We start from the raw sequence: 15,494 nt of genomic DNA, 5'->3' as shown, positions 1-15,494 counted from the left end.
ACAGAAGCCATAGTTACAGGAGAAAAAACCCACAACAAATTTCAGACTATGGCCCTTATGATCCCTGGACCAGGAAGGGGAAGGAAGGGGAGACTCACCCTAACCTGGTGAAAACAGGGCAACATGAAGAACACTGTGTAGTCAGGCTGAAAATTAAACAGATGTGAGTTTCTTTAATTCAAAGGTTTAATTATTGTGACGGTTTCCATAACTTAATCTGAGCCATCACTTCAGCTTTAATTGTGAATAATGAAATGGATTATTTACAGTAACTAATGACAGTTTTGAAAAACTGAGAGGTGAGAAATTGGTAACTTGGCAACTGTTTATTCATCTTCTTTTTCAGTCTGTGTTTATTGAGTACCTACTGGGGTTCAGCCTTTGCCACATCCTACAGATGTCCTATTAGAAAAAAAAAAAATATCGCTATAGCCCATACTATGGGCCAGTTTCTTTCACTTCATTATCTCATTACTGCTCTCAATAATACTCCATTGCGGATATTATTCCTGTGATTTATAGAAGCACAACTGAGATTCTGAAAGGTTAGGTAATTTGCCTACGGTCGTACAGCAAAGCCTATGCTGTTTGCCACCTAACCTACCTCACACAGAAACCTACAGACTGACATTCTGAATCTTACTTCTTGTTTTGTGCAGGAAAAGTCAGCTTTTCCTAAGGTAAAGGTTGTTTGTTATTTTAAGCAGGCAAGACAGTGATCAAAATGGTACTTTTGGGAAATTAACCTGGCAGTTTGTAGGATGCATCAGATGCTAGAGACTGTTCAGGCCAGAGGCTGGGACCTTAGCCAGAGTGGTGGCAGCAAGACTGAAACAAAGGGCTGCAGGAGGCACTGCAGAGGCTAGAAGGGGCCTGCTAGGGGTTTGGATGTGGTGGGCAGGGAAGGAAGACAGCCTTGCTGCCCTGGCTTTGGGAAGCAGGGGACACAAAGTCTCAGCTTGGCCACTGACTCGTGGTTTGACCTGGGGCAAGTCAGTCAACCTCTCTGAGCCTTACTTTCCGTGTGCCCAGAAAGCGTTATAGCCAGCTTACTTAGCAGTCTCAATTCAGGGGCATATAAACTGAAATGGTATTTTTCCCTCCCAACCATTGCTTTCAACAGTCTCTGTTAAATCTCCCTTAATATTTTGCTTCCTGGTCACTTTCAGTTATTCAGGTCCACCACAGTTTTTGAGGCTCCTACCTCAAACTTGATTTAAATCTTATTTCCTGCCATCCTCCTGCTCCCAGGCTGCTGATGCAAGGGTAGCTAGGACTGAGAATTTGGAGCCTGGGCAAGTAGTGAGATCTGGCTCCAAGAGGCCCCCTCCTTCTTTGCCCTTGGGTGGAAGGTTGAGGAGGAGGGAGAGGAAAAGTGGTGAGTGCCGCTCTTAGCTGGTCCAACTGCTGTTTCTCTCCATTGACTGTGGCAGCTCCCTGGCTCATGACTAACTGGCCACCAGGGACCAAATGTTGGTTCGCTTGTGGGGCACACATGGTCTTCAGAGCTCCTGTAGGGACTCCTGCTGCTCGTGCCCCTGATCTGGCTCAATGCTCCCCACCCTTCTCCTGCCACTAGCTTTTAGCTGCTGAGCTTCCCTTCCCCAGTGGGCAGTTCTTGAGTGAAAGGAGCAGGAGAGAGGGTCTGAGTCTGACTTCCTTCCACAGTATCCACTGCTATTCTTACTGCACCACCTCAAGGGGGATAGGCTGCTCTGCAGCCATCCTTCCTCTTGGCTGCCATTGCTCCTTTTCTGAATGGAGGCTGGACTCCAGCCCAGCTGTACTTCACTCACCAGGCATATAGCCTGGCATGGGGCTGCATGGGGCATGAAAGTACCATATAAGGCAGTACCTGCCTCTGAAGGGTGAGCACATCACTCCCTATTGGGCAGAAGCTTCGCTACTCCAACGTTCTTCCTCCACAGACTTCCTAGAGGGCTAGAGTGGCAGTGGTGGTGGGATGGAGGGAGTCAAAGGGCAGTGTCTTATTGCACTTTGAGGAGTGGTCTAGTCCCAACTCTGAGTCAAACTCATCAATTCAGTCAGCAGAAAAATTCTCACTTCTCCACCCCTGTTTCTGAAAAAGACAAAATGCCCAGTTGTAGGGTAATTGAGATCATCATGGATAACTACCCTCATGCCCAGCTTTTACTGTCATCTCAGTGTCTCTGCTCTGTTTTTGCTCTTTGACTTCTCTTTTGGGGCTTTCTGTCCACACAGTAGCTGTGGAATTTTAAGATGGACTCTGAGCTCACCAGACTAGTTGGCTGGCCTCTTGAGTACCATGCAGTCACAGAAGCAGATGATCAAAGAACAAACAGTCCTGTGGTGTTTAGAGTCTCCCTTAGTTACCACCAGGCCTCTGTTTGATTTCTTGCATAGCAACAAAATGAGGAGGGGAAGATAAGTAGCATCTGGAATACACTTTGGGTATAAGGTGGGATTCAGCTCCTGGATGATTTGCTGGAAGTGTGCACAGAGGTGAACTATCAAAAATATGCAGGAAGTGGTCCTTCTTCTGGTTCTCCTGAGTGCAATGTCAGGTAAGAACTCCATTTGCCACCTTGCTTGCCCTACTCAATTTACATGATATCATTGTATAATAAAGTCCCAAGAGAGGAAATTGCTTCTGGGAGGTCTAGATCAATTGTGGGCTTACCTGCACTGATGAATGATATGCTGTAGCAACAGGGAGTCATGGGAGGCTGGGGTAGGAGTAAACCAGAGAACAGGGGCGCCTAAAGAAGCCACAATCGAATCCATGCTTGTATAGACTTCACTTTCCCTTAGGTGTTAATTGGCCTGAGCTGGAAGTATCTTCCAAGATCTAAAGTTGGGAAAATAATTTTCATAGCAGAGCTTAATGTTGTAGCAGAGGAAAATTTTTTCTCTGCTCTTCTAGGTCGTTTTAGCTGGTCTATTAATTAAATTGACATAAGACAGATTAACAGTAGAAAAACAAGTTTAATCGTGTACATATGGGGGCCCCATAAAAATATGAGACCTATAGGCAGTCAGGCAATTGAGCCTCACAGAGAGCACTTTGATCTCCAGGCCCTGCTGAACTCTCCATAGCCCACCACACTTAGCCCATATCCTTTGTAGTTATCTTTGGTGATAGTTCTCTTCCTTAGACTAGGCGCTCTGTCTAAATTCTTTTAGAAAGTTAAGGTGGAGGTTAAAAAAAAAAGCTATTCCTGAATCTTTGGGGTCTTCATGCTTTTATTTTATTTTTTAAACATATCTTTATTGACTTCAGAGAGGAAAGGAGATAGAGATAGAAACATCAATGATGAGAGAGTCATTGATCGGCTGCCTAGCCCACAACCCGGGCATGTGCCCTGACCAGGAATCAAACCCTGATCTCCTGGATCCTAGGTCGATGCTCAACCACTGAGCCACACCCGGCCAGGTGTGGTCTTCATGCTTTTAGCTCAAAATAGTCTCCATGTCAAAGTGGCACATTCTAGGAAGGCTTATTCTGAACCCCTTAAGTATGTATGTTGAGTTAGTCTTTATGGAGATTCTGGCCTTTCTCTGGAGACTTTTGGGGGTAACTTGAGCTTGGCAAATCATCCAGTGGAAAAGTTGAGGTACTGAGGAGGTATTGTCTTACTCTTGAGCAGAGAAAATGCCTTCTGGTTGAAGAGCCGAAGATCCAACCTAGCGCTTCTTGCACATCTTCCTTATTCAAAAGCTTCAAGAATCTCAGATGATCTTTTTAATATTGTCAACTTGGATTATTGAAATTGAGCTTTTTATTTATTTTTCTTTTTAAAATTATTTATTTATTTATTTATTTATTTGTAGAGAGGAAGAGAGAGAGGGAGATACATTGATGTGTGAGAGAAACATAGATCAGTTGCCTCCCATATGTGCCCCAACCAGAAATGGAACCCACAACCTGGGCATGCAGCCTGACCAGGAATTAAACCCAATACCTTTTGGGACTATGCTCCAACCAACCGAGTTGCACCAACCAGAGCAGAAATTGAGCTTTTGAAATTAAATCTTATTTTTTAATAAGTAGCATATGCATAATATATGGAATTCAATCATGTTAAATTTGCAGATTAATTTAGAGATAATTTACATCTTTGACGAGTTACTTTAATAAAACAATTAGAGGAGTGTCTGGTACATAGTAAATGTTTAGTAAATGTTAGTTGTTATTATGTATGACATTGAGTTTCCTACCCAAGAATAGAGTTCTAGATACTTGTTCAAGTCTTCATTTGTTTCCCTCAGGAGTATTTTAAGATTTCCTTCATATAGATCTTGCACATTCTGATTATGTTTATTTCTTATTCTTTGTTTCACCTTTTTTTTTTTTTTTTGCATTTGTAAATTGAATCTTTTCTTTCCTTGTATCTTTTAATTGATATTATATTGTATGGAATATACATTATCTTATTTTTTGTAGTGATTTTTCATTTGATTCTCATTTATTTCCCAGGTTTGAAAATAATAAACATTTGTACTTTTCCTCACCTATTTTTCTATCTTTTATTTCTTTCTTTTATCTAATTACTGGGTCTGTGCCTTTAGACTTGTTAAACAATGATAAGTGTGTACATTCTTGTTTTGTTCCCCAGTAAGCATGATGCTAGCTTTTGGTGTGACATGTTTTATATTATAAGGAAATAGCTTTTATTTTTGTTTAGGATCTTTATTTCTAAATCAAAATGGATTTTTAAGTCAAATGCTTTTTCAAGATCTATGGAAAAGACCATTTGACTTTCCCCTTTGATCTGCTAATAAGATAAGTAACTGGGTTTCCTAATAATGAACATTCTTTTATTTTAAAATAAGAGTTTTTATAGATTTTTAGAGAAAGAGGAAGGGAGAGGGAGAGAGAGAGAGAAACAGTGGTGTGAGAGTGAGACATTGATAGGCTGCCTCCTACATGGCCCCTACCGGGAATCAAGCCCACAACCTGCAGGAAACCGAACCTGCAACTTTTTGGTGCAGGTGACTGAACCCAACCAACTGAGCCACACTGGCCAGGGCAAACATTCTTTAATCTTGGGCTTTTAGACTCAACAGAGGGCGAGAGGAACTGTAAATGTGAAGCTGGGTCTTGAGCAGCTCAGATTGTCACTTGATGTAAACTTTTGAGATATTTCCGGAAACATAGGCTTTTAGGACTATAATCATTTGCATTAATAGGTGACATTTATTGTCATTGGGGGAAGAGTGAGGTTGGAAAGAACTTACTGTCTCATACTGAACACTATCATCTAGAAATTTATCATCAGATGTGTGAAAGGAACTGGTCACAAAGATTTGCAAGAAATACTTGAGATTTCTTATAAAAACCACATTCAGATCCCTCTCTCCAAAAAACTACTGTACAGTGATTTTGCTCCTACAGATTAAATCCTCTCTTTTTGGAAGTTCTGCTGTGATGCAAACTATTTCTCTCTCACCTTTTGTCTGTGAGTCTAAGAACCTGACTCTTACTGTTACTCTCAAAAATCCAGGTCACAGAAAATTGGGAGAGGGGGACAGTCACACCAGAACCTGCTTTCAAAGTATTGGAAGCAGGCATTATTATAACAATCTCAGATGAAGTAATATTCTACAGCATCCTCTTTCTTCTCACTTTATCTAACTCCTATGTGTCCTCCAAGGCCCAACTCAAGCCCCACCTTCTTTATGGAGACTTCTCAGATTGCCCTAGCTCTTGGTAGGCGCTCTCCCCACTGCACGTTGGAGCTCCTTTTGCCTACAAATAGAATTCATGCCAACAATGTAGTACAGTGCCTAGCACAGAATACATGCTCAATGAAAGGTAGCATGAGTTATCATACTATAATTCATCTGGTATGTGTCTGTCCTGTCTCCTCAACTGGAATGTCAGTTCTGCAATAACAAGCTTTGGTTTTCGTATTGCTCTGTGGTCTCCAAGTGCCACATACATGCAAAGTATCTAATACATGTTTTTGTTGATCATCTCTTTTTGGATCTGTCCTTTTTTCCTCTCTCTCTTTCTTACATTTACTGATACCCTCCAAGTGCAGAAATTTAGATTTTCTTCCTGCGTTATATTGTCATGAATGTTAATGTCTTTCCTTTCCACCTATTAAGATGAGGAAAATGAAACAGTTTCTCTTTGAGATGCTGTAGTGTCCTATTCCAACAGCAGCTTACAAATGAAAGCCTCACAAGAACTTGAACTGAACAAAAGTCCCAATTAGACTGGTAGAAGAGTTGAGGCAAAACAATCTTCTGGCTCCATTCGTACCAAAAGACCAAATTCCTAGAAGATGGAAGACTTAGCAAAGGCCCCTTGATATACTTAAATCAACTCTACACTGAAGTTTTCTACATTCTGAGAGAGCCTCTAGGGAACTAGCTTTTGTATTACTCTCAAGGAAATAAAGAATGCCACAGTGTTTAATGAAAGAAGGGGTCCTTGGTAGTTGAAAGATCCACATGAACATGAAAAAGGTATGAGACCCATTGACCTGAGTTTTGTCCACGGAGCACCAGGCATGAGACAATCTCAGGTCTCTCTAGGAAGACTCCCGCCCCCCCCCCCAACAAGCCTGCCATCTGGGCCTGGCCTTCTGGCGGGGAGTGTTGGGAAATGAAAAAGGCTCAAGACTCAGTGTTTTATGTTCCCCAAGGACTAGGTACAACCCCTTCTTAATGGACTCATCATACAAAAAGGCAGGAAAGTACAGTCCATTTCCAGAAAGTCTTTCTTTCACCAATTAATCCTATATGTGGGATCCAAAGAACACTGCAAAAGGTTTCCACTTTTTCTGTCATGTCACTTTCCTGTTCAGAGCCAACATAGAAGAGCAGAAGGCCATCCCTATTCTCATTCTACCTCCTTCTGCCTCTCACCTCTAGCTCAAGCGTTTGGTCATTGGAATCCATCTTCTTTTCCACCTCTGTGGAGTTGAAAGAGGTGTACAAAACACCCCAGCCCTTCTCACGCCAGCACCAGAGTGACACTCCAAGGCCAACACATGTTTCTTTGACTAATTATGACCTAGTGTAATTTACAGTCACAAGTAGTCACCATCTTTTCTCCTGTGTCCCACTAAGGGCTCCCTCCTATTAGTCTTGCCTGACATGGGTCAGACCCTCAAAGGGGGTGTCTGAGCATCCAATCCAGGAAGGTATCCCTTGTAGAAGTTAAAGACATAAGAATATGTTGTGTATACTGAAACAACAACATTCTGTAGTGTTTCGTAGTTTATCGAGCATATGCATTTTCTTATATGGTACCTGTGTTGTGAGAGTGAATACCATTGGACCTGAGATTAGCCTCAGTTGCTTTGCTAAAGTTCCTGGTCCAGGCACAAACCATGCTGATTAACAGTGCTGCTTTGTAACCGTGAGTCCTGGGAGTTTGGGGATGGTTTGTATTGTCTTATAAGCATGTTCATTGATAACAGAGATTAAGGATTTACACCTGATCTGGGTATAGTCAGAGACCCTTGGAGGGCTCTGCTATAGAGGCTGGTTATGTAACAAAATAGCACCTACATGACCAGAAAAATATAAAAGTTCCCAGCAGAGACTCTAATTTGGGCTCCCTTGTTCCAAGGTATTAGTGGATACGTTGGTGGTTCCTGATCTGAGCAAGTGCATTTTGTCTTGGCCCTTAGAGAAAAGAGGACAACAGGTGCTGGCACCTGGCCTCTCCAGTCCTCATGCTATGAGGAAGCCTTCAGCTGTGATGGATATCTTTTCTTTAATGTTGTTGCCATACTGCCTTCTTTTTCTGTCATAAACTATAGATCTGTAAGCATTCTCATTTGGGTTCTGTGAGTCTTCTTTAGCAATTGAACCCAGTTTAACAGCACTGTTAGTGCAGCACCACAGTCCTGAGAGAGAGAGTTCACAGAGGGCCTCAGAGAAGTTAAGGGACTAGCCCAAGGCCCAGTCAAGTGGAGGCAAGGCTCGCACTTGAAGCAAGCTGCTCTCTTCACACTCTCCTCTGATGTCTTTCACTGCCATTTTGATTAGTAACTAGAGAGAATGAAGAGGTATTTATTGAAAGCACAGGTGTAAGTGAGAGCAGCTGCATCTGGGAGGGAGAGATGGCATCAGCTCACATCCCTGAGCCACACCATCATCTTTATTGTCCAAGGCCCAGGGTGGGCAGCTTCCTCCCCCATAACTGAGGCTGAGAAGGCCTAAGTAGTCATACACATGCTCCAGGAGGAGGCCTTGTTGGTCCATTTCTGGCAAGGTGGGGATTTTGCTCATTTTGAAACAAGCGAGGACATCATCCGTCCAGGTCTCAGCCACAAGAGAGATGTTTCAGTGGGCTCAGTGACTGATAATCTTTGGTGTCCTTTATCTTTTTTAAAGTGTACAGCTTCAAACAATTTTAATTTGATTCTTAATTAAGATGCATGTGTCAGTAAATTCCATCAAAGCATCTTTCTTGTTCTCCAGCACTCAGACCACCAAAGAAAGTTTGAATATCCAATCTCAGAAGGCAAGTACACGGTGTCTTAGCGAGGCTGGGCTCCTGGCACCTAACCTTCTCTCTGCCAGTGATTAGCTAGGTGCTTTTGGACACATCCTTTAAACTTATTTGCATAATGAATGGGTTAAACATTTTGTGACTTAAAAAATCTTATTAATCTTATTAATGTTCCATTTTTAAGGTGTGGCCCCTAGCCACTAATTATTATTATTTCTATTGTTATTACCACTGCTACTTCTACTTTTTTAAATAGCAAGGAAGCTGGAGGAAGTAGTTATTGAACTAGAAGTTGAGAGATCCCAGCTTAGCTACCTTTTTAAATCAGTTTCCCCGGAGTGGCAACCACAAAGTTTTTAGAATTCAGTTGCACGACCCTTGCACACATGACCTTGCTCTGGGGAGAGAGGCCACCAGATGAAAGTAGAACATCTCCAGCAAGAAAGCCAGCAGAAAGGGCATATCCAAGGACACAGTCCTGCTTCATCCATCATAGAACAGGCAGTTCCCAGTATAAACTGCTTGAGGGGCACTGGATAGATCCACTTCTCCCTCCAAAATATCTCCCTTACTGCCATATGAAATATGACTATTCAAGGAGGACTATGAAAAACTCGGTTAATACAGGGAGGAAGCACGGAGCTATGAATAGTCCTTTCCTTGGAATTAGATGCCTTGGATTGAAAGGCTGGTTCTCTTATGGAATTAGTCTCTCAAACCCCAGACTTATCAAAATTATAATTAATGCAATAAGATCAATGAGTATACTCTCAGCAAAGCAAACTAGGAGCTGTGATCTGGGAATATTTGGGGAGCACAGCTTCTCTGGCCTCCTCAGTTCTCCAAAAGAGACACACCAAGGTTGGTGGCTATAGTAATCTGCCTATTAAGAGCGAGACTGTGGAAAGCCCTGAGTGGGGCCTCTCATATCCGAGCTCACATCAAGCTAATATTCCAGCACAATTCCTTATGTTGTTCCAAAAACAGCCTCTTACAGACAATACCACCCAAATATAGCATCTGAGTTGAGGGGCCAATTTCATACCAGGTGCCAGCACCATCCTGCTACGTTGTCGCCAGGTCATAGAAAAACTATGATGCATCATATGTGCAGTCACTTGACAAGCATGAAGTGACGACGGCTGTAGTAAATATGTGCAGTCTGTTATCCCCAAGACCCAGCGTTGGGGAGGGCCCAGCACTGCTGCTTGTTGAATGTGGAATCTCACATGCATGAAACGGCAGCAACACCAACATTGTGTTTAGAGTGGATGGGATCAGGCAGTAAAGTAGCCAGCACAGTGCCTGGTGAGTAGGTTCTTAGTAAATGCAAGTGGCTACTTGTTTTAGCAAAGCCATAACTCACCAGGCTATTCTTGAGAAAAACCTAGTGAGTTAAATCACTAGCAGAGGGGTCCTTTCTTCTTGGCTGGAGGGGCACAAGTCCCTGGAATGGTTGGAAGGGGGCAAGAGAAGGTGGGAAATTGTTGGAGACAAGTTGCCAACCTCTCATTTTGCTTGTGACTGTCCTTGTCCTGCTGAACAGTGGGGAAACATGCTCATGAGCAACTCAAGGGGGCTCTGCTGACTTTTGTTTGTGGGAAAAGAGGGTATGAGGAAATTATGCCTAAAAAACCCATGCAAAGCAAACTAGGAGCTGTGATCTGGGAATAAAGCAATTGATTATTTTGCTCATTTTGGAAAACTATTTTTGGGAACATTTTACCTCTAAATACTCAGTATATTATTTTGCTTTTGTTTTTTATCACCAGAATGGTAAAATACTAGAGTTAATTTTAACAGGTTAAAAAAATCTATTTGTATTCACATCACTTTAAACCTCAGCTGTTTTGATTTATCTGAGTCCTTGCACAGTCCTTTTCCATAAACCTGGATAATTCTGCAAGTAAAAATAATTAAGCATAATGCATTTTAGTTTCTAATCTAAATTAGTTGATTTTAGATTTATAAAGGTTTGTATCAATGAATGTATTTATATTTCAATTTTTCCTGCATTTCCATTATTCCTTTGTATCTCCTCCCCCAAATTTGAAATAGAAAAATTCTCTTAAAAAAGCAAACATTTTTCCATGTCGTTTGTTTCTAGAAATTTTATGCCTTTCAGTAGGACAGATTCTTTTACTGTCACCTTCTACCTCCTCCCATTCCTGGTGGCTTGTTTCTAGTGTCTAATGGTGGCTGAGACTGGGAACTTGACTTAGAAGGAGTACCTTTGTAAATTTTGGCTTTGTTACTACTACAGTAGTTCCCCCTTTACCTGTGGTTTCACTTTCCACAGTTTTATTTATCTTTGGTCTACTGTGGCCTGAAAATATTAAATGGAAAATTCCAGAAATAAACAATGCATAGTTTTAAATTGTTAGCTGTTCTGAGTAGCATGATGAAATCTCAAGTTATCTGACAAATAACTTGCTCGCCCTGCCCAGGACTTGAATTATCTCTTCGTCCAGTGTCTCCAAGCTGTAGACCCTCTCCCTTCCCCATTAGTCATTTACTGGCTATCCCTTTGGGTACTGCAGTGCTTGTGTTCAAGTAACCGTATTTTACTTCATAATGGCTCCAAAGCACAAGAGTAGTGATGCTGGCAATTCGAAGATGCCAAAGAGAAGCCATAAAGTGCTTCCTTTAAGTGAAAACATGAGTACAGTATAATAAGATAGTTTAGGAGAGAAACCACATTTGCATAACTTTTATTACAGTATATTATTATAATTGTTTTATTTTATTAGTAGTTATTGTTGGCAATCTCTTACTGTGCCTAATTTATAAATTAAACTTTATCATAGGTATGTATGTATAGGAAAAAACATAGTATAGTATAGTATAGTATAGTATAGTATAGTATAGTATAGTATAGTATAGTATAGTATAGTATAGTATATACAGGGTGTAGACTATCTGTGGTTTCAGGTATCCACTGGGGGTCTTGGACAGTATCTCTGTGGATAAGGAGGAACTACTGTATACACAATGTGTCCTTTAGCTCAGTTTCCTCATCTGTAAACTAATGACATTAATACCTACCTGAGAGGATTGTTTTGAGGAGTAAATGAGAGAAAGGATTTTACATTATGCACCTATTTGGAACATTGCAAAAATGGTAATTTTATTATTTTCCTGGTGCTGCCATAACAAATTACCACAAACTGGATGGCTTAAGACAACAGAAATTTATTATCTCACAGTTTAGAGAAGAAGTCTGAAATAAAGGTGTTGGCAGGGTTGGTTCCTTCTAGAGGCTTTGAGGGAGAATCTGTTCCATGCCTACCTCTCAGCTTTTGATGGTTACTTGCCATTCCTTGGCTTGTAGCTGCATCACTTCAATTTTTGCCTCTGTCATAATATGACCTTCATTAGGATACCAGTTGTTGAACTTAGGGCCCTTCTTAATCCAGTGTGACCTCCTCTTAACTAATTACATCTGAAAAGACTTTTTTCCAAGTAAGGTACATTCTGAAGTTCTGGATGGACATGAATTTTGGAGGGGATACTATTCAACCCCCTACAGTAACCATTATTATGGAAGTATGAGAGAACATGACCTGTTGCTCTCCTTTGTATTGACAAAGTCTTGCAGAGTGTCAAGGAGACCTTAGAGTGTCCCTAGGCCTTCCTGTAGGAAACACACTTTCTCTTAAATTGTAAAGTTCCCTGTCTGTAATGAAGTCCAAGGCAGTTCACATGCCTTCTCTAAGTATCTCATTTTCTTCTCTGTGAAACAGAAGTTAATCTATCAACTAAAGTACTGATTGACTCTGTACATGATATCTATAGCATCCAATAATAACAAATAATTGTTCTTGAGATTACTAATGAATGTGGGGAGGTCTACTATGATTTTGTTCTTCAGTTATGCACATTCAATTCTCAGATGATATCATGAATGAAACAGTGACCCAGAGAAGGACAATAAACTCAAACTATTTGGCCCTTGTAAGAGAGAAAAGTGTCATGGATAGACTAGATATTTCAAGTGGGTGTCTATCTGCTAAGGTGATGTTTCTCTTACCTTGGCTCTTCACAAAGATTTGGAGAAAAGAGAAGGGGGCAGGGAAACCAGAGAAAAGTGGCAGCTTTATTTACAGAACGATGAAAGCAGATTTCATGGTGGTTTGGTGGTGGTTATTTTCCTGGCTCCAAGATCTCACATTCCCATTTCAAGGTCTTGGCAGGAATATTTGTTCTTGGGGAGTGACCAGGTTCTGTTGCTGCTCCAAGCTATGAGTTGAAGCCACAGATCAAGCTGTTAAGTCCCTTTTCCCAGGACAAGGCTTTGTGTTCATGTAATTTTTATCGTTTTTAAATCCACAGGGGGAGAAGCACTACAACTAATTCATTTACCTGCTACTAGTAATGTGACAGAGAATTCTTCACCTGAGACTTCAGTACATAAGTTTTCTGTGAAATTATCAGCATCACTGTCACCTGTGATCCCAGGGTTTCCCCTGATAATCAACTGCAGTCCCCTCACCAAAGCCTTCCGGGTGAACTCGCTGTCAGGCACCGACTTTGAGGTAAGTACCATCTTACTCCCACTGGGAGATGTCTGCAAAGAGGAGTCCTGAAGACGAGAGGCCTATGGGATTCTAGATCAGTGATCATTTCCTCCTCTTTCCCTAGTTTAATCCCCTCTTGTAAGATCCAGAAGACTTGTTTTGGGCATGCTAGGGCCTTCTGTGCTAGGTGCCCCTCCAGCCTTTGAACCTTTTTTCTCCATTTAATCCAGCCCAACTGAATATTATGCTCAACTTGTTACAAAGAAAAGGCTGTTTCTTATTGCCAACCATCCTGACATATCAGGTGTAAGGTGTGCTAACAGTAACTAAATCTTTGAGTGGGATAGTTTGAATACCGATCTCCTTAAAAACTGGGCCCTGATGAACTTGTGTCTGGTGATTCTGCTTTTCTATGATTCTGTGATTTTTCAGAAGAAAATCTATGAGGAAACTTAATATGGAAGAACATACCCTTAATAAAAATATAAGCTTAAATGTCCAGCCCTACTGTGTGAATGTTTCCTCTTCAATAATCCAAACCCAGTCATTCACATTGAAGAGCCATGGTACCACTGCTTTGGTTTCTAGTTTGTCATTTGAGTCTTCCAAAGTTGTCACTCCTCCTTAGGCAGAACAAATCTGCTCATTGCATGTTTTCCACTGGTAACCTCAGAGGCCGTCAAGGATGTCTTTATGGTCAAGGTGTCTAGACCTACTTATACTTCAGTATCTCCCACCCTACCCTTCCCTCAGCTGGCATAGGAACCTCCTATAGTTATCATCAGCCCTGCCTCTGGTCCTATGTGCCATTGCCCTGGGGTTCTGGTGGTACCAAGCCGGCTCAACCTGCTTGTTCTAAGCATGGGTGTCTCCCTGAGGTGCATACTAGATGTTCTTCAACTCAGCTGATTATTAGAGTCATTGTGGAACCCATGACTTGAGGGCCAGACCACAGGCATCTGGTTTTCTCAGCACTCCAGGGATGGGCCCTCAGGTATGCAAGGAGCACACATTAAGACAGTCTTCACATAAGCATCCAGTGTACATTACCAGGACCCAGATGCTGGTTCTGTGACTTACCTGCCCCATCTACTTGTTCCTTTGACATCTCACTCCTCTCTTTAGTAGCTGTTGCTTGTCTGTTTCTCTAAGCCTTACCAATTGCTTGCACTTAGAGAGAACGTAGTATATTCCAGACACTCTTAAAAAAGCTTTACATATGTTTACACTTTATTTTTATTTGTATTATTCCATGCTTTTATTTGTATTATTGCCCTTTTCACAGATGGAAAAAATGAAGCGAAATTTAACAGACAGGTTAAATAACATGCTCTGGCTGTGCAAGCTATTAGGTAACCGAACTGAAATTGGAATCTAGGTAGTATGACTTCAGAGCTCTCATTATTTTTTAAACTAGTTTCATTGAGATATAATTCACACAGCATATAATCCATCCATTTAAAATGTAAAATTCAGTGGTTTTTACGATATTCACAGATCATCATCACAATCTAATTTTAGAACATTTATATCACTCCAAAACAAAGCCCTAAATCCATTAGCAGTCATTCTCCTACCCTTATCCCCCTCAGTCCCTGACAACCACTAATCTACTTTTTGTGTTAATAGGTTTGCCTATTCTGGACACTTCATATGAACAGAATCATATTGTATGTGGTCTATAATGACTGGCTTCTTTCCCATAAGCATAAAGTTTCAAGGGTTACCCACCTCATAGCATGGATCAGTATTTCATTCCTTTTTATGGCCGAATAATACTCCATTGTATGGATATACCACATTTGTCTATCTATTCACCAGTTGACGGGTTTTTGGGTTGTTTTTACTGGAGAGTTCTCATTTTCAGACTTTACAGCCTACTGCCTTTAATGATGATGACAACCATGCTGCTTCAAATAGGCAAAGATTCCAAAACACATTCACATCCTGATCTCTTGAATGTTACCACTAACGCTGATATTATCACTATTTAATGTTATTTAAAATTTCTATTTTAGAAATAAGATAACAGATAAGGTTAATTGACTTGTCTAAGATCACATAGCCATAAAGGATGAAATAAGAACTTAACTCAGATCTTCTGACTCCCGATCACACTCAAGTGTGATGGTTGAGAATCAGGAGGGATATCTCATCTGCAGAGGTCTCTTGAGGAGCAAGGGATCCCAGCTCCACACCAGGCTCACCAGTTCAGGGCTCCAGTGCCATGGAGAAGAGTTCCCATAAGAGCTGGCTGTGAAAATCAATGGGAATTCATCTGGGTGAACAGAGGGTTCACTCACCCACAAACACACCTTAAGCTCCAGCAAAGGGACGACAGCTTCAAAAGGTACAAGAGACATATGGGGAGAAACTGAATTGTGTGGCTTCAGAGTGAGGGCCACCTTTGTTCCTCTGTTGAGCCATTGCCCCCACACAGTCTACAGGCACAGATGGATGTCAAATCTGAATCTGCATTAAACTGGTGAACTCTGCTCGCTCCACCCTGGTATCTCCCTGAG

General features: G+C 41.4%; 1 protein-coding gene across 2 annotated transcripts in view; it reads left to right on the top strand.

The window, feature by feature from the left end:
* Positions 1–2,364: 2,364 nt before the first annotated feature.
* CDHR3 (cadherin related family member 3) overlaps positions 2,365–15,494 on the top strand; it is a 77,977-nt gene continuing 64,847 nt past the window's right edge. For both annotated transcript variants that reach the window (XR_013999547.1, XM_081147109.1), the window contains exons 1-2: positions 2,365–2,546; positions 12,788–12,990. Coding sequence is in view for 1 of the 2 variants with exons in the window: in XM_081147109.1 (XP_081003235.1) it covers positions 2,501–2,546; positions 12,788–12,990 (249 nt within the window). In the remaining variant the exon portion in view is untranslated. The remainder of the gene's footprint in view (positions 2,547–12,787; positions 12,991–15,494) is intronic.

Source organism: Miniopterus schreibersii (assembly GCF_964146895.1).
Source record: "Miniopterus schreibersii genome assembly, chromosome: 9".
In the NCBI taxonomy this organism is placed as follows: domain Eukaryota; kingdom Metazoa; phylum Chordata; class Mammalia; order Chiroptera; family Miniopteridae; genus Miniopterus; species Miniopterus schreibersii.
The sequence above is the reverse complement of the archived record's forward strand: the minus strand, read 5'-3'. Positions and strand labels throughout refer to the sequence as shown.